This window comes from Hibiscus syriacus, unplaced genomic scaffold (genome assembly GCF_006381635.1).
Source record: "Hibiscus syriacus cultivar Baekdansim isolate YM2019G1 unplaced genomic scaffold, ASM638163v2 tig00116970_pilon, whole genome shotgun sequence".
Classification (NCBI taxonomy): Eukaryota; Viridiplantae; Streptophyta; class Magnoliopsida; order Malvales; family Malvaceae; genus Hibiscus; species Hibiscus syriacus.
Genome location: NW_024063494.1, coordinates 1,034,082 through 1,054,117, shown reverse-complemented (window position 1 = coordinate 1,054,117; position 20,036 = coordinate 1,034,082). Strand labels below are relative to the sequence as shown.

Here is a 20,036-nt window from a genome sequence, read left to right as displayed (position 1 = left end):
GGAAAATAGAATATAATGTAAAATTGCCAACCCTGGGTGATAGAGGCCAAGTGGCAAACTAAACGGGCATCAGCCGCATAGATTGTTCAAACCTGGGCCATGCCTCAGGAGGGGAGGCTTGATGGAAAGAATTCACCAAACAACTCCTTATTTTCATTATTTTTATTTTATTTTCTGTGCCAAAACAGCACTCTGCAACACACTTCGCATGTGTCATACGATTTTTCTTTATTCCGTTCATATTGATTAATATATAAAATTTCCGCATATCTAATCATCTGTATTTTAAATATAATTTATACGGATTGCTCCTTACCTATTCCAATTAATTGCTTATAAAGCATAAAAAATATTTCGAAAAATAACTTATAAGAATTAATTGTAGTTAGATTATTATTGTTGTAACATTTTAAAATTTTGAATTTAAATTTATTCAAAACCTAATGAATTTTTATTTGAAGATTGATAAATCTTAATTTAGTCATCAAAGGTGGTCCGATTTATGTTAGACTTGAATTTAAAAATAGAATCAGTTTAGTGAAATGAGCCATTAAATTTCTTAAATAAAGTCGAAGGTTTAAACTTTAGTATTCGTGAATGAAGTAAATTGAATTTTGAGGATCACCTCCATAATAAATCTATGTGAAAAGCATGGAGTGTGGAGGAATTATTATGGCGGGACAGCTCTTGTTCAATCCGATCACCATTTCATTTGATTTTTCTTTGGTTAAATTTCAAAGCAAAATCTAAAATTTAGTTAACACTATAATAATGGTAATTTGAAAAATATAAAAAATAATATTTATTTTAATTGCTTTTAAATTCATTCGGTTGACAATTAATACCCAATCACATTTATAGTTATTAATGCGTAAACCTGTAACCTCTAAAGTAATAATAATATTTATAGTCGTTAAAATAATTTGATTTGTAGAAAAATTAAAGTTTAATTATTAAAAGCAAAAATCATTATCAAACAAAATCTCATAAAAAAACCCCAAAAGATAATATAATGAAAAATGATCTAACGTTTTTAAATTTGTTTAAATAAAAGTATAATCTTTTAAAATATCGATCAAATAAGGATACCACACTTTAAAATATACTAAAAATTTAACATTTGACAATTTTTTTTACTTTATTAATCCCTCCATTCTATTAACATTGTTTTTTTATAATGTTTTTTACCATTGATGAAAATATGAAAAATATTTTGAAAACCTTTAATTTTGGAATATATATTTTTATAAAATTTAATTTTTAAGTATTTAAAAATAATTATGGTAAGATATTTAAAATCTTTTAAAAAGTCAACAAGAGACAAATTTAGGGTCAGTTTGATATAGCTTTTGAAAAGTGTTGTATAAACGAACTTTTAAAAGCGTTGTACAAAAGTGCAGTTTAAAATTTAATTGTTTGAGATTGCTTTTAAAAAACAATTTTGAAAAGATAAAATGTCTATTATAGATATTATGTTGTAAATTAAAAATATATCATTTAAATTATATTTACAGTTATATACAAATCATATCAATTTAAACTATGATAAATTCAAAATAAATTATTATTATATATGAATTATATATGTTTAAACTATAACAAAATATAAAAAATATATAATTATAATAAAATATATTTTATATAACTCGTTATTACTACAATAATAAATTATTTTTTTAAGGATGTTGATATTAAATCATTAAAATAAAATATAAATACATAATTGAGTAGATGTCATGCACTAGTAAGTGTAAAATTATAATTGTCTTCCAAAAGTAAAGTTGAAAATGAAAATGCCGAAAATACTAGTTTTTGCGGTTTGTTAGAAACTATCATTTTCATCGTATTTTTTTTTCCATTTTTTACCCGTTTGACATTGATTTTGCTGTCAAAATAAACTTTTTTTTAGCTGAAAGTGTTTTTAGAAAACTTTATCAAACGAACCCTAAATCATAAATCGAGAGATGTGAGATATTAAGTGACTCTTTGAATGAATTCAAGGATATTACATTAAAGGGCCTGAAAGATTAAATCTTTACTGAAATATCCCTAAAAATTAGATCTTTATGATAATCAACCTCTAATTATTTGAAACAAAGTTCTTAGGAAAAATCTCATCCATTAACCAGTGCTACCTACCTACCTACCTACCAAAACTGAATAATGGAACTGTAATGATTTGAAATAACGTTCTTAGGAGAATCTCCTCGATTAATCAATGCTACCTGATAAATTGAACGTATTTTTCATGAACTCAATGATTATAGGAATCAAGTTGGAAATAAAAAAAAATGAGTAAAAACGTGAAAATAGTGTTGTTTTATTTATTTGTTTATAGAAGCTATACGCATGACAAATAATACAAGTGTCTCTTCTTATTTGAAGTTGTGCACATTATTAGTTAGAAAGGGCTTGAGGAAGATGGCCAGTTTTATAATAACTAATTTCATTAAACCCCAATTAAGCTTATACCTTAATTTCCAATAAAATATATAAAAGTAATAATTGAAAAGGTAGAAAGAATTTGATAATCAAATCACTAAAATTTATAACTATTTTTTATTATTGTAATTTAATTATAAGATGAGCAAAGTATATTTTTAGCTGATCAGTCAAGCTTTTCATATTTGTTTTCTCATATTTTTTAGGCTATGAATTTTAGACCCGTTAGAAAAACTCATATTTTTTTTTCTTCGTTAAATCTCCTTTTCCCTCTCTCTAAATTAAAAGATTAGATTTAAAATCTATCAAAAAAATTATTACATTAAAATTTTTCTTCCTTGTCCACACTAAGTGGATTGAGGTTATTTCTTTTAAATGTTATAATAGTATTCATATGGTTTGAATTAAGACTTAATCAATAAAATTAAGTAATACAATTATTTGAAGAAAATAATATATAACATGATGGAGTTGAAGTAGTAATAAGATCCATTCCTTTATGTATAAAAAAAAATCCATTCCAACTTTGCTTCAAGGCTTCAACTTGTTAGATTCTTATTGGGTAGCTCTCACTTAATCCACTTTATGTTTCCACCAGTGTGAACAGGCCACATCAGCTGGACCTGGTTCCCCTCCTCCATTTATGCTATACAAAAATATAAATAAATAAACAAGTATTGGATGTTAAGGGTTTCATCCTACTTGGTCTTTTTGGGTCAAACTTAAATGTCTCAACTCTCCTTATGTTTCTCTAGTATCCTTCTATATAAAGCTCATCTATATCCCTCTTTATCTATATGTGTGTGTGTGTGTGTGCATGGGATATGGGAGCGATAGATATCAGTCGTTGTTTGTGGGTGTAGCATCATCAAGATTCACATGCAAATGCAAGGTGCCGATGATAATACCCTTCTTCCCTTTTCAAATTTTATTGCCAAACCCATTTGAAAGTGAGAATCTTGATGATGCTGCATCGGCAATAAATGGCTATACACAGCAAGAAAAAAAAGGGTCTTTATCTCAGTTGCAAATGCACAGTTTTGCACTTCTTAACAAAATCAAGTTGATTATTTCTTCTTCTTTCTGTTGTTTGACTTGTTGGCAGGTGGGGACTGGGGAGAGTAGTTTTTTTGTACCAATCTTAAGGGGTATCCCTATGAATGGATTTGGATGTTTTTATTATACTGTCGTTTCGTTTTGCACAGTGCAGGGGTGGATTAAGCACAACGAATAATGTTGACCTACCTAGGGTGTTTTAAGAAATTTCGACTTGGAAGCCTATGACTATTCTTCTGAATCAAATAAACTGCTACAGATGAGATGGGTAATTTTTTCATGGATAATCAACTGTGCCCTGCAAATAAAAAAGATAGAACCTCGACATGAGAAGCTCTTAAGTCAAATGAATCTGTCAAAAAAGGTGAACCTTCATCCATTAATCCGTTTCCTTTCCTCTCTTGCTCTGTTATCTTTGCTCGTTTACACTAAAACAAATTAGATCCATTCTTTTGATTTGCAGATCTTTGATTTTAATTATTTCATTGAAGATATTTGCAAGCGGGATTGCAGATGTGCAGGCAAAAGGAGATATAGATGAGCTTCGATGATGGCCAAACAAGCAAGGCAATGGCTGGCTCCAGGAGTGTTTAGAGAAGAAACTCGGGGGAAAAAAGGAGGTATATATATTAGATTTGTTTGTTTATGGGATTTGATGATATCAGCTAAATAGCTTACAGCAAAATTTTTTGCTTCTTCCCACCACCTTTGTCTTCACTAGGGAAAAGATTCAAAAGCGTGTTTGATTAAATACTTGATAAAAACAAAATTTGTCATTCTTCCAACTTCCAAGTGGATTTTATCAGTAGATGGTTGAAAATTGGAACTGCTGTTCGGACTTCAAATGTGGAAGAGAGATGGTGGTCGGAACATGTCAGATTATTGGTATTGCCATTGCCATTGATATAGCCTTTCGTAGTAATCATCCATCATCTCCTGTTGGTGTACCATCCACCAGAGACGCATCCTTGCAACTTGGACCCTCAAACAAGTTATCTCTCATCAATTTGAAGACTATCCAGTCCCACCTATTCCTCATCCCGTTCAATAATACACGTAACCCAGAAATTTTCATTATAGATGTGTCAAAATTTGCTTCTTCAGTCATTAAAATGATAATTCAAGTGTCTAAAAATTTATGAATATCTGTGTGCTTCCATCACTTTCCAACCTTTAGGTATTCGTATCGTATATATATTAATGGCATAATCCCATAGTTTCTTTCAGCTTACTTCTTTATTGCATTAATTCTTAAGCCCCACTGATTATCAAATATCACAATGATGAACAATATACCCTGGTTATCAGTTTGTAAAAGTTACTAATTTTGGAAAATCTTTAAGTCTGTTCTTCATTAAAGAGAAATAAAGCGTTAAGCGAAGAACAAAGCAGTACTGCGACCTCAACATGCGTATAGCAATAAACTTTTCTTTTTCTTGTTGTGGCTTCAATGTTTCAATCAGTTAGAAATGGGGTTCTTCTCTAGTTTTGGCTTGTAGGTCGAATTAAAACTCTTATAATTTATATATCACACTCACACACATCTTAGACAAGTTCTCTAGCTTTGTCTTATAGGTTTTATTAAGCTCTTGGAGTCAGTTTGATAGCAGAAAAATCTTTCAGTTTTCTTTTTGGGGGGTTCAAACTTTCATGGTTTTCTGGATAGATAGTCGTGTAGCAAGTATTATATGTGGAACCTTGTAACAAGTAGGTATTGTAACTTGAGCCTTTAGCTTTGTCTGCTTCTCCAATCTTTAGTCGGTTAAATTAAGCTCCCTTTACTTCTCCTCCGTGAGTATGTGACTACATCATCCGCTGCCTGTCACTTCTTGTTGTCTACTTAGGTCATGGGCACCATCTCTACAGTTTATATGGCAGTCCCTTGTTCAGTTTTTTAACATTATATACTTACAAATTTTGTTATTATTATACTAATATATGCTTTTTTAGGTTAATTTGGATCCTTATTTTTAATGAGTACGTCTTTAGAGTGATCATGCGTTTGTTCTTATTTTTACCCGCTTAGAATCAGATTTATATAGCTTTGATCTCGAGCACTACTTGGAGGTGTCAAGAAAAAGCTTTAACAGTGCCCCATTGGGTTGTTGGTCATATCATTAACTTAAAACGTTCAATATTCAATGTTGAGAAGTGTATTAACAGGCTAGCTTGCAGAATATACATTGTGGGAATTAAGGGTGGATCTTTTCAATTTGACTTTTGCGACACTATAGTTGAGTAGTTGTGAAAGAATGCTCTTACAAACTCAGTGATCAATAGCAAAACCAAATGAACTTCAGTCCTTAGTTCCTTGTTAATTAGAATGCTGCTTACAAAACTCGGTGTATAACTCTAAACCTAATAAACAAGTAATTCATGAAATTCCGGCTCTTCAATTTTGAGTGGCGTTCATATGAAATTATTCTTACCAGTTACCACACACACTGCTTTGAGTTAGTCAAGAGAAATGTTTCTTTCAGTTGTGTAATGTTTGACCATCATATGGTCTGAGATCATTTTGTCCAGTACTGTTTTCATTAGCTCAATAAAATCTCATTTTAGCTGAGAAAAAAATGTGTTTGGTAAATATTTCACCCTTTAATCTTAATGAACAACAGAATCACAGATGATCAGGGATTAATTAATTGGAGTTTCATGCTCATTATCAATCAATGGTGGTCCCCCGTTTAAATTTTCTGTGATACTCCAAAAGAAAGATAGACAAAGAATGCATAGATATCGTACAATGGCTGCAGCATATGCAGTTACAGGAGGCACTATGTAATGCAATTATTTATATTATTGTTATCTGCCACAGCAACAATGCACTGCAGCCTTGTTTATATAGAAAAGAGAACTGTTGGTTTTCACAGTACTTCATTGTAATCATAAGGATCTCTTCTGCATAGATTTTGTTGCGTTTTGTGTACACAGGCATTGGACTATGAGTTACTTGGTAGTGCCATCTTCGTCGGTGTTAATTGTGCATCATCTATGAGTTGGCATCCCAATCAATAAGCTGGATGAATCACATATATTTGAATATCTGAAGGGCAAAATACAAGAAAAACTACGAAAAATTTTCTGATATTTTTTTATTCTTCTTCTGTTGTATAAAGAACAGCAAAAGTTTCAGTACGTGGTAACATTAGAGTTGATGGGTTCCAACTCGGCATGGAAATGAGGTTGCTACATACCAAAAAAAAAAAAAACACACGGAACTGCACATATATGTATGTATTCCTTCGGCTTTTTCCTGTTAACGTGATGTTGGGATTTGTATATGTTTTCTACTTTAAGACTCAAGTTCATGCATGATGCATGAAAAATGGGATTAAACATTTAAAGCACGCTGTCGAAGCTTTACATCTGGTGATCTTTGTGAAAGAATGATCCAAAGCTTTTGTTGAAAAACCCCCAATGGTCCCGAAAATGTTATAAAAATGGTCCATGGCTCACGTGGCTGGCACCAGTAGCTGGGTCTCCCGAATGAGACCTTTCAGGTAACTTGCACTTAAGAAAAAGAAAGAAAGAGGGCAGCCATGTCCATAATCACCAAGTGAAGCTCAAAGGGTGCACTGTGCTTTGGCTAGACTATATTGGCTGATGAATTAATTAACAATGATGTACATGTCTAGTACATGAATCTAATCACACTGTGTTTATTGGAGCACTGGATGCATTTGTCCGCGCCTGTGAGTGCTTATAAATTACGAGAAAATATGTGCAAGTATACATAATCAAACAAGTAATTTAGAGTGAGTGAGTATCGTCTCCATAGGAATTGGAGGAGATTATTAGTTAAGTGAAAGCAACAAACTACTTTATCTAAGTATAGCTAATGGTATGCACAAATGGTTATGTTAAGGCAAAATGAAATGTGTATAGATGGGGTAGAAATGATAGTGTGAGTGGGTGACAAATGAGAATGTCGTGGCAAAAGTAATTGTTTAAAGTGCAGTCAAATGAAAATTCTAAGGTAAAACAGATTGATAACTTGGGAATTAAATAAGATGACTTGATAATCCTCGCACAACAAGCTATTAAGAGAATGAATGATGGGGTCACTTAAGAATCTCAAGCTTAATCTTTTAGGATGGTTTAAACTTCTATGCCTTACTTGCTCAACAGAGTTTACTATGAATATCCCTAAGATGTCTCTAGTCATGGGATCTGAAAAATGATAATGCCTCGACAAATCCTCTCGGCCCAATGCAACAACATATAACCTATCGATTCGGCACTACTCCTTTCAGTCGTTGAAATCCTAACCTCATCTTTGACGGTGGATTAGGCTCTAATTATATGCTAAAACCCATTACTTATGTCGATCTTTCTTTAGTTTCTCTCGAACACTAAAGATCATTAACTTAGTTTCTCTCGAACACTAAGTAGTATAATTAAGAAAAGGCTACTCTCATAGCTCATACAATCTTAAGTAATTAAAAACAATAAGCAAAACAAGTAATAAACATAGAAATATCAGCCATCCATTAAAGAAAATAACTTAATCATCCATAATAAACCCCGCCAAATAAAGTTAGTTCATTGTGGGGTTCGAATAATCCATGAGAATCATCCTTTCCTTACAACCCATAAAATATGAAGAAAAATAAAGCATAAGGGTGGAGGAAAAACTCTCAAGCTTTCCACTCCCTCAAGCTTGAAAATGGAGGAACATCACGAAAAGGTTGAGAAAAATAAAGAAAGTTGAAAGCTTTGTTACTGACTCCCTTTTCTTATTCAGCTCACTTTTCTCTCAAGAAGACGATCTCCTCCTTTTGTGATATCTTAATCTATTTATACTAAGGGAATATACTTAGGGTTTTGTGTCAAAAAGACAATGATACCATAAGGTACATCCCCTACACGTGAAATAGGAGTACAAATGTGGTAGTGATCCTCTCCTAGGTGGCAGGTAGTAGGAATCACGTGATGGTTGGACAGCTGACTCTTTTATAAAAACATCTTCAGCTATTTTTTATCTTTTTCTATACCTAGAAATGTCATCCTAGTTGTCGCAACATTTTCATTCTTCTTCAACATCTTAGTCTGCCACAACAATTCTCCTCGTACACCCCTTTTGCTTTATGATCTGCACATTATCAGCCATACACAACCTTTCCCGTAAAGCATCACTCAATATATCACAGCAAATTAAATCCACCACATGCAACTATATGATCATAAATGCATCTATATAGTCCTACATGTGCATTAAGGCAATCAATAACTTAAGTAGAAAAACCGTAAATATCGCATTTTTATGGAGTTATCACACTCCCAAACTTGCATTATTGCTTGTCCTTAAGCAATGGATAGTGGTTAGAAAAATAAGGATGTCATGGCAAAGCCTTAGTTCAAGATAGTGATGTAGGAAAAAATTTCAGCCCTTAGAAAATGTTGGCTTCAACATGTTAGACCAATTGAGAAGTCAAGTACTGCTCCCTAGGGCAAGATCCTTTTCTTGTGTGTGTGTGTGTGTGTGTGTGATTCTATACAATCAATCCTTAATGAAGTTAGAAAGTTTCTATTCAAGTACTCTTATTTTTCCGTAGCATTTTCATTTGACTCTAAGCATAACTTTTACTCCTATTTCCTTTCAACTTATTTTTTACGAGGGAAGTCAATCTATCACACCTACTTTCCTAGACTTGAAAATGAAGTAGATCAAATACCTTATTCCTTAGCCTATTAAGTAGATTCATCCCGTAACTACTTTTATTCACTCATATGTCACTACTGTCATTTATTTAAAGAAAGTATCCAGGCAATGTCATGGCAAATAGGAGTGTCCCTCTATAGTTATGCTGAAACATTTATTGGCAACTAAATATAGTTCAAAATTTATGGGGTCAATTTTCAGCCTTTAAGCTCATTGTCAAAATTCTATGATACAACATATAGAAGAGTTATTTTATAAAAAATGTTCAAGTTACTTAAGCATATAAAACATACTATCGTGTGTTACAAATCAAAAAGAATCGAGTCCTAGAGTTGGTTCCATCATTCACAATAGTCATATACATTCAACTCTAGCCATAAGAATATCATCATGGGGCATCATCAAATTGTTCCTACAAACTATCTTAACACTTACAAATACCATGGCAAATTAGTTCTGCTAACCCTATTAATGCAAAGTAAATGTCCTAATAAGGACATTACCTCCCCCAAACTTGAAAGAAACATTATCCTCAATGCAACAGGAAAAACTAAATGAAATACTAGACTAAATGCTATATGTAATGTAATGCAATACAAGTTACCGCGACTTGTTTATGGTGGTGATGATGAGGTGGTTGTGCTGAGCCTAGGGCACTTTTTCAACAGGGGAGGACTTGGCTGTTTGAAGTCCGATTCTGATTCACCGGGAATAGTACTAGCTCTATGACGCTTCTTGTCAGCTGGAGACACAACTCGTCTCACAGATTTCTTCAAGGGCTTTGTGGTCCTTCTCGGGTAGCTTGTTGTGGCATTGTCGAATGTTTGACCATTTTATCAGCAGATGTCGTAGCAACAGGGGAGGTCTCATATGATAGCTTGGGATTGGTTTGGGGATGGAGTTCTTGTTCTTGCTCATCTCCTTCAGGTATGTTGGTCGGTGGATTATTAGACTGTGGCTCGATTGGGGGATCGTGCAGAGCTGTATCTCACGATATCGTGATATTTCTCATTTAATGCAGTATGAAGTCAGGGAAAGTCGAGAGATCTTGGACCCACTGAGGAAGCAGAGCATTTTCTTGAAGTAGAACTCTATCACTACGTTTCGCTGCTTAATGTAAGCAAAGAATGTGCATAGATTGCCCGATAAAGTATCCACATGTTCCCTCATATGCTTAGAAGACTTAACAGCAATAGCAACTAATTCTGCCACAATATTTGCCTTTGCCCTAACTTCCACATTCTTCTCAGGTTATTTTTCATTGAAACCTAACAATATGGGAAGATTGGCCTTTGTGATGCCCTTCAATCCCTGTAAAAACTCATCGAAGTCGTCCTCAATGACCCCCTTTTATGACAAAGTGCAGTGATGAGATTTAGGAAGACCAAAGCTCTTGCTTATCCTTTCAAACATGTATGTGTTTTCTCCATAATGATATTGCCATCATCAATCAAGCAACCCACAAAGTATCATCATCTGGGGTAGCGATATCGTCGTGTTGTGGAATGTAGGTATCAACTTAGTTTTTATGAAATGATTCTACATCTTGGCCCTCGGTTGGAGTCAGTCTCGATCCACTGTGCGTCAACTAATTTACTTGCCATTACATTCGGTGTTTTGAAAGCATAGATCCATCAACATACCCTAGTATGCCTTATTTTTGGCCTCGTCAACAAACTTTGAATGATGATAAACAATATCCTGCATTTTAAAATAATGATTAATGGTAGGGGTAAAGTGAATAAGTTTACCCTTAACAAAAACAGAATGTTGCGTCGGTTCTGAAATATTTGTATAGAACTCTTTAACAATGGAGGCATTGACATTTCTCGGGTGTCTAGTCTAGCAACTACATCCAACATATCTGCCCCTAAATCTTTGTTGGCCTCATTGAAGACAAAGCCTTGTTTGTAGAAAACTTTTGATAACTCCGTAAAAATGTCATATTTTGGACCTTTTCACTTAAGTTATTGACTATCTAAGAGCCCATTTAGGATCATATAGATGCATTTATGAGCATATAGTTACATGTGGTGGAATTTTGTTTGTCGCAACATTTTATTTTGTAATCGGTGTTGTGTTATGAGGAATGTGTTTTGTTTGATGATGTGCAGGATTTGAGAGCAAGGATAAGCAAAAGGGAATTGCCATGACATGATGAAATTACTGAGCAAAATGCGATTGTTGCGACAAATCATACGACATTTCTGGGCAGAAAAAATCAAAGAAGATATTTTTAGTAAGAGCCAACTGTCATTGACTATACGTGATTTCTGCAATCAGCCATATAGGAGAGGCCCATTACCACCTATGCACCATATTTCACATAAAATGAATGAATTTTATTGTACTATGGTAATTTTAACACAGAACCCTAGGTTCATTCTCTCCTTATAAATAGAAGATGAAGCCACAATGAAAAAACACACTTTGAAACTTTTAGACAGCCGCCAAGAGCCTAAAGATTTGGATAAAAAGATCTCTCTTTTTTTCGTCAATCATTTTTGTCATGGCATTCCTCCGTTGACAAGCTAGATGGAGTGGCGAACTAGGTGTCCGAGAGGAGCTAGATCGCTGGGTCAGTTCGTGGTGGCCGAGAGAAGCTCCAGTAGTGCACGTTGAAGGCTTTTCCACCTTCTCTTTGCTCTTTGCTTTCATATTTTATCATTTGGGTTGTAAGGAACGTATTAACTTGCTTTGTGCTTGCTTATTTCGAACCCCACCACGAACTAATTTTATTTGGTGGGAGTTCCTTATGGGTATTTGATTTTGCTTTAATGAATGGTTTTTTTTTATGTTATAATCTGTTTTGTTTATGAAGTTTAATGCCTTAAGGTTGTAGGAGCTATGAGAACAACCATTCCTTAGGAGATTACTAAGTGTTCGAGAGAATGTCTAAGTATCACATCTTTAGTATTCGAGAGAAACTAGGGAGGAATCGCATAAGCAACGGGTTCTAGATAGTAACTAGGCTAAATCCACCTTAGAGATAAGGTTAGGATTTCATTCGACTAAAATGAGTTGTGCATGAGCGATATGTTAGATGTTAATGCTGCCGCAAAAAGGTATTGCCGAGACATATTATGTTATTTGGACCAATAGGATCCCTGCAGTAGCTAACGCCAACCGGTTTTACCAAGGCATATTTAATCTGTCGAGTCCCTTAACTAGAGATAGCATAGGGCACCCTTAGTAAACTCTGTCGGACATATAAGGCATAGAAGTAAGACCATTCTGAGAAGTAGACTTAAATTTCCTAAGTGACTCCTATCATTCATTCCCGTAGTAGCTTGTCGTGTGAGGAGTCTAAAGTCCTTATAAGCAAATCCATTATTTATAGTTTATTTTGCCTTTACATTTTCATTTGTTTGCACTCAGCACAATCCAATTTGCCACAACATTCTCATTCGTAAATAACATCACTAACTTTACTTAGGTGACAGAGTAAAGAGCTTTGATTGAACTTATCAATTTCCTCCAATCCCTGTGGAGACGATACTCACTCATCACTGTATTACTTGTTCGATTGTGTATACTTGCACATAATTCTGCATCCATATATAATAGTCACAACAAGTGGACAACTTTTCAGTTCTTTAAGCGTTGGAACCGTTCCTTTATTGCGTCGTTGGTAAACTGCGTTGAATATAAGACTCCAAGTTGTTGTGAGTGACGAGGGAAACACAAGCTTTGAAACTTTCAGGGTCGATTCTGTAATTTAAGCTTAGGGCTTTGGGGATTAATTCCCCAGTCCTGAAAATTCCTTGTTTCTTCATTTTCTAAAATTTGAAAATAATTTTCTAGGAAAACACCCAAAACGTCATTTTTATGTTTTCAGATTTCTACTATTTTTTTCATTTTCTATAAATCATTTTTTATTTTTATGACCAAACACATTTTATGAATTTTTTTACTTTTTAAGAAAATGAAAATACCCTTAATTTCTTAAAACCAAACATGCCCTTAGTTTTTTTTTCCATCAATTGAAGCAAGTCTTTAGCCCAAAAAAATCTACATTTTCCAACTTAGGTTATATATTTTGTATTTTAAATCAGTAAATTCTTAATATTTATCTAAACTTAAATTTAATTATTAAATTAAATTCACAAGTTAATTTTCAAAAAATATAAATTATTTTCATTGTAATTTAAAAATATATTTTATTTTATCTTTAACTTAAAATTATATATTATTCTTATTTTAAGTTAAAAAATATATATTTCAGTCTTAAGTAACTTAAATAATATATTTGTTTTTATCTTAAATTATTAACTATATTTTATTCTTATCTTAACTTTAACAAATATATGTTATTTTTATTTTTTTTTTAAATATTTTTTTTTATCTTAATTTAGAAGTATCCAAAAAAATATTATATATTTTCTTAAATTAAATATTTATATTTTTTTAGTTTATAAAAAATTGGTTATAACCTTTATTAACATATGTTGTAAAGCAATATTAATTGTTGGTTTTGGCTTGATGGTAAACCTGCTTGAGAACCTCTCTTTGAGCGGGTTCAATTCCTAGTAGCAGCAATAACACTTGTTCAACTCATTTTGTTACCAATTAAAGAGGTTGATTGGAGTGTAAATATATTGGTTTAATTTAAAATTATGATTAAATTGATATAATGTATAAATATTAAGGATTAAATGTATAATTATATTAATTTTATTAACAATCACGTCATCACTTCTGTCAAATATTAACAACAAGTGGTTTAATTGGATACAATTAAATAACTATGTGATCTGATTGACAAAATTAAAAAATTAATAGTAAAAGGGCTAAATAGTTTAGTGGTCATTCATATAGTTTACCCTATAAAATATTATGAATTTAAATATTTATAAACTAAGATACACATTATATACATCATGTTGTCTATTTTAAATCAAACATTGAATTTGATTGAATTGTTGGGTACAAGTTTGATTCTAATAAGTGACGCGAGTTTGAATCTCTTTTACTTTAATTTGCTTTACTTTGTTTTTTTTCAATCAAAGGGTGACATGTGTCACCCTATGATTACTGAAAAATAAATATATTAAATTGAAATAAAATTAGTTTTCTAAATGAATGGTAACACATTACATCATTTAATTGGATGATTAAATTTATTTTAATTTATTAAAAGTAACACTAAATTAAAAAAATATATAAATAACATAGACAAAATGTTTAATTTAACCATAATATTTAACAGCCGTGGTGATCATATATTATGTTTTTTAAAATCAACGGGAAAAAATGAACAAAACACAAACATAAGTAATTAATCATGTAATTGACCTAAATTAAAGGATCCAGTAAATTACAAGCCACGAAATGATTAGTTAGAAAAACATCAAATCCATGAACAAAACCGCTGGGGGTCCCCAGAAAATATTGGATCACTGACTATGGATCCATTATTCCCCAAGGATGGAATGCTGCGGGAGCCTTTCTACATTTGAACATTGATCCCATCTCATTCTTCTCCATAAGCACTGCAGGTTAATAACAGAGTGGCCCAGAAAACTGCTTTCCTCTGCTTTCAAGGAAGAGATCCAAATTCCTGTTGTGTTGATCCCCTCTTGTATGGATTGCTTGGTCCCCTGAAAATGGCATTACCATATGACGCTCACTATCGGGGCAGTAGGCGTTCTCCTGTCCGTCCTGCATTGCAAGGTCATCATACTCTTCATCTGACATTGTTGAGCCTTCATCAACAGAACCTACCTATACAACAGAAATTTAGTAAACCCCACGCAGAATCTTTTAAAGCAGTATATAAGACCTTATTTCATCCTGAAGACCTACGAACAAAACTCTATACCGACTGGACAGCAGAACCTAACGTCATTTTGATCATGCAACTTTCCAAAAATGTATCAGTTAAACAAGCTTAAGATGTTGATAAACAACATTTATAATGAACTAATAACAACTACTCCAGGCATAGCAGTTTGCAATACCTTTGCAAATATTCTCTAAAATCAATGAGTTCATACCTCTTCATGGACCTGTTTGTCACCTTCATCACTAACATCCTCATCACTGTCCACCTCAGGTGGATCATCAACTTCTTCATCGCTGCCATACACCGAATTTTCCTCCTTTAGCTGTAAGATAAAATAATAAATCAGTAGACCGAGCCTAGTATAAGAGCAATGATAACTTGAGATTAGTAGCCATAAAAGTGACTTCTGTTTTTTATTTCATCTAATTTGACATATGCAAATCAAAGATCACTGCAAGCATTGGTGTAAGATACTACCTCCTTTGAAGGACAATCAGACATCCTCGGCGAGCTGCAGCAGGAAGATTGATATCTACTGCCATTATCAGTCCCATCAAATCTCGACTCATCTACACTTCCAGCATGACTTGTTCCACCATCACTAGGCCATGTACTAATACCATAGGGACCAAACTGAAGATAAACGGGTTCGGCCTTGCCAATTGTTAAAGGTCCATACAAGGGAATGCCATTACTTTCAAGGGATTCGACTGACCAAGCCTTTGCCACAGATCCATCGATGTTCAGAAGAGCCATTAGTCGCCTAGAAGAACCATTTTTCTGGATCAACTGAAACATACCCTCAGAGCTCAGTGAATTGGCAGCACACTGATTCCGGTATTCCTCATCAACAACAGCAACTGTATTTGTTATGGGATCATACAGTGTTTCCCCAGCTTCACGCCTCCGGAGGCAACTGAAAACTGTTGCATGTATGGCCGCCACACTTTTGTCAACATTTGTGTTGTTTATTTTGGGGACATAATGCTTGTCTGCACGATTACATAGATAATCTTGTATTGTCCTGATATTCCTTATATATTTCACGTACTTATTTTTAGCAGGATCCAATGTCATGTACTTTGCACGAACTGCAAATCTTTCCAAGTGTTTGTCTTCATTTGTAATGTAAATCATGAACGGTATGATTGAGGGGTGTTTCTTCATAAGCCCCATCTGCACATGTAGATAAAATAAATGAATTTAAAAATAAAAGGAGAGGAGAATGAGCACATTTGATGGCAGGGAATCAACCAAATGTCTACTCACAACAAAATTAAGGCTTAAGTGAACACCCTCAACCACTACAGACTCTTTCCTCTCTTCCCATGAAGTAATTAGTCTGTCTAGACTGTCAATAACCATTTCACTTTGTGCCTTGAATCCTTCAACTGCCATCTGTCTGAGGCCAATCAATTCGGTACTAGTAGAACTACTCTCCACTGGTCGGGGATCAGACTTTCTGGCTGAAGAATGGTCAGTTAGCTCACTGTTAGAAAGTGACCGAGAATTGCCAGCCAACTTTTTGGCTCTTTTTTTATCCTTAGCTTCTGCAACCGCCACAGGATCTAAACACTCCCCAGCATGGTAGGTTGAAGCCCAGAGTAAAGGATTTTCCTTCTCATCTACAAAACTCCTCATCATGTGGCGAATAGAGTCTGTTGAAATCACAGTTGTAATTCCCAACCTGCTACCCTGCGTGCCATGATCAAAAGCACTAAGATCATATGAGGATGTAGTCAGGGCAGCTACTGCCTCCCAACATTAACGTGCAAAACAAGCTTACCAGCAAAGCAGACAAAGTAGATTTGCCACAACCGCTAGTGCCACACAACAACACGGTAACAGATTCCTTCTTCTCTCGGATTCTGCAGTGAAGACCAAATAGAGTTACAAGGGGGACAACACATGCTCCATTTAAAAAATATGGAATACTTGTGATAATGGAGAAAATCATGATGGAGTATTCTATCTACTGAAATATATTCTACAAACATTTTTTCATGTCAATTAAAATAGAACAATAAAGTGTGAACTACCCATATCCAGGCTACCATAATCAACTTCAGAAATTTCCAAGAAAAGATGAAATTTTGAAGAATAGATGGATATGCCCATGCAATAAATTAATGTGGCATGCATTATTGCAATTTCTTTTGTTAAGTATGATATGTAACACAATACCTGCAAGCCAAAACCAGGTCAGCCCTCTGGTTTGGACCAACATACTTGTATTCAGCCAGAGCATCACAGACAACATCTAAGAAAGTTTCTCTTTTAACAATTAACGATGTACGTCTTTTGTATAGCTCAAATGGTATATGCTTATTTCTATCGCCTTTGATTGAAGCTAAACTGTTGCCTTCCTCTGCTCTACGAAATCCATCAAAGGTAGGACATGCATCTTCCTTATCAGAGTATCCTTTCAAACTATCAGAATTCAACATCACACGTTCCTTTTGAAGCAGTGAATTGTAAGAAGGTTCCCTTCTTATCAATTCAAAAACCCTCTTGCTAATCTGGTAAGAAATACAAGTGTATTCAGCAAAAGAAGCCACTTTCCATAACAGCTAAGGAACAAAAGAGAAAACCACTAATGTGAAACTAGAAAATTAAATATGAAATGACATATCACAACAACCCAGAATAAAATAAAAGCAGACAAGGATTCAGATAGACGAAATGACAAGCCACAAACTCAATGTGACAATGTGAATACTTATATGAAGCAATTGATTCAAGTCTCAGACTCTCACTGAACATTATAATCAAGATTTCTATCTCCCGACAGGAAGCTTAATGTAATTATGAACTAAAATAAAACAAATAACATGCATATCACCAGGCAAGCAAATCAGTCAAGGTAAAGGGACCACAAGGTAGACCAAGATCCAGAACACGGATATGACCACAAAAATGGAAACAAATCAGAAGTGATTCATGTTAATTGATTTTGATCATTTGCGAAAGTGTGAAAACTTTTCCGGAAATAAATAGGAACCTAAGAGCTAATTCATTCAAGCGTCTCGTTTTAGAGGTATAATGAGAAGCTATAATCAGTAAAAAATCTATGACGACGGCAGAATGCTTATTCTTTGACAAACTGAAACAAACAAAAAATGCTACTGTGAGATTGTTAAATTTAGCATAGATTGACTCGACATTATAACTTAAAAGCAACTAAAAATAGGGGAAATGTATAGAACAAATTATAAGAAAGCCAGATCTATGAACTCATCATCCGCATTTTTACTTTATTATTTCATAACTATAATTTATCAATCAATCAAACCAAATAGAAAAGAAGAAACTAAAAAGGTACATCAAACGGGAAAAAAACAATTCAGTGAAATCAACGAAATTGTGAGAAGTAAAAAGAGAATAAAATGAAAACCTTGAAGGCATGACGAGCTTTGCAGCCCATAAGTTGGAGAGTGCTTTGAAGAACCGGACGCGTGTATCGGAACGACGATGCCTCCTCCTTCGTCTCACCTTCGTCGACCGCCAGTATGTACAATACCTTCGCCAACTCTCCCATCTTCTGTATCTCAGTTCAACAATAAAAACAAAATCAAATAAAAACATCGAAGTTTAGAAATAACGCAATGTAGGAGAATCGATGAAGAGCAGCTGAGAAATCCAACCTGGAATTATATACAGAGAAATCAGCCGAACGGACGAGAGAGAGGATGAACTCTTAAGGTTTATTTTGTCTAGAAATCATGAAATGCAAGAAAATCCTGTTTGAAGTAGAGAAGAAGAAAAGCAGAGGGAAATCATTGACAACGATTTGTTGATCGAGTCATCACACGAGCAAACAAGAGTCGTTTGTTTCTTTACGCAAACACCGATCGGAGGAACGATTGCAGGGGAACAAAAAAGACTGATATCACCTTCTGTCGGAGAAAGAATTACGTTTGTTTTCGAGGGAAGCAGGAATCGGGAAGAAGGGTATTTATATTTGTAAACTGAATTGGGGTTGAGTGTGGAGCCCTTCTACTGGCACGTATAACGAGGAGTGGCAATTGAAGTAAATCCAAAGTAGAATAGGATATAAATATGGAAAATCCACATTCTTATTATTTATTTTTTTTAAGTTGATGGATCCAACTGCCGGAAAATTATATATTCTGAAACCGCGTAGCCTACGCGGGTAGCTCATACATTTATAAAATAGAAGGCAATTAGAAATACTTAATTTGATTTACAAAATTACATAATTGATTTACAAGCCATGATCAAGGAGATAATTTTACTTCCCTTTTCTCTTCTTATTTTTATCTTTTTCACGTTTAAACCAGAGTTAAACTAGTAAAATATTATCTTTATAAAAAAATTATAAAAATTTGCATTCTAATTCTTTTTTAAAAAAAATAGATGTTACAATAAACACCAAAGTATTCATCGTTAGAGTCGGTATTGGCACAGTAATTGATAACTGTCAACAATTTTTTTTACATTCTATACCGATTATCAATCTATTAATATTGTAGACTCATTTTTATCCGTGTCTTTTTGTTTTTATTATTATTAGTTATTTTTATTATTAATTACATTATTTTGTTCAGGTCCCAACTTGAAGCCCAACTCAATTATAACAGAACCCACATACAAATCCATCAACCCACTCGGGTGACACGGTTCCAAGCCCAACACTCAACCCAACCCGAAGGGAACCGATCCAGGCCAGTACTCAGCAACACATATTTGAGTTAGGGTTTCTAAACCCTAATGTATCTCAGAAGCCAGTCACCACCGTCGAACCCTTCAGCTTCCTCATCGACGCTTTAGGCTTCATTGTCCATCACTCCAGTCGCATGAGTTGCTACTGCAAGTTCCCGAGCCACCATCTTCATCAAGCCGTACCTAAAGTGACCGAAAATCTATCAAACAGTGACCAAGAAAGAAGTCAATCAAAAAATCTCATCAAATCCAAGAAACTATTGAAATCTGAAAAACCTAAGCCTAAGGAAATCATCCCCATACGCAGAGATTGTCATATCTACTCGAAAACATTAGAAAAAGAAAAAGGAAATCAAATCTTAAGAAAGGGAGAAAATATAGAGAGAGGGGAGCCAAAAAACCCCG

The 20,036-nt window shown here is 33.9% G+C and overlaps 1 protein-coding gene across 3 annotated transcripts; it reads right to left on the bottom strand.

The window, feature by feature from the left end:
- Positions 1 to 14,434: 14,434 nt before the first annotated feature.
- On the bottom strand, positions 14,435 to 18,876 carry LOC120191521 (P-loop NTPase domain-containing protein LPA1 homolog 2-like). 3 transcript variants are annotated; one of them, XM_039194460.1, is made up of 9 exons: positions 18,593 to 18,876; positions 18,343 to 18,497; positions 17,133 to 17,467; positions 16,735 to 16,816; positions 16,460 to 16,643; positions 16,218 to 16,408; positions 15,426 to 16,124; positions 15,160 to 15,270; positions 14,435 to 14,887 (listed from the first exon to the last, which is right to left on the bottom strand). In XM_039194460.1, exons 2-9 carry the CDS (start codon positions 18,484 to 18,486, stop codon positions 14,663 to 14,665), a joined length of 1,971 nt encoding a protein of 656 aa, XP_039050391.1. In that variant the 5' UTR covers positions 18,487 to 18,497; positions 18,593 to 18,876; the 3' UTR covers positions 14,435 to 14,662. The 3 variants fall into 3 exon arrangements, with proteins under 3 accessions (XP_039050391.1, XP_039050392.1, XP_039050390.1); XM_039194461.1 differs by having other exon boundaries at positions 16,218 to 16,643; positions 17,133 to 17,321; positions 17,409 to 17,467; positions 18,593 to 18,875; XM_039194459.1 differs by having other exon boundaries at positions 16,218 to 16,643.
- Positions 18,877 to 20,036: the final 1,160 nt, after the last annotated feature.

Excerpts from the sequence above, each read along its gene's own strand:
- LOC120191521 (XM_039194459.1), bottom strand. The coding sequence starts at position 18,486 with ATGGGAGAGTTGGCGAAGGTATTGTACATACTGGCGGTCGACGAAGGT. Across the intron at positions 17,468-18,342 it reads AAGCTCGTCATGCCTTCAAG|ATTAGCAAGAGGGTTTTTGA; the intron begins GTTTTCATTTTA and ends ATTTCTTACCAG. Across the intron at positions 16,817-17,132 it reads GACCTGGTTTTGGCTTGCAG|AATCCGAGAGAAGAAGGAAT; the intron begins GTATTGTGTTAC and ends TCTTCACTGCAG.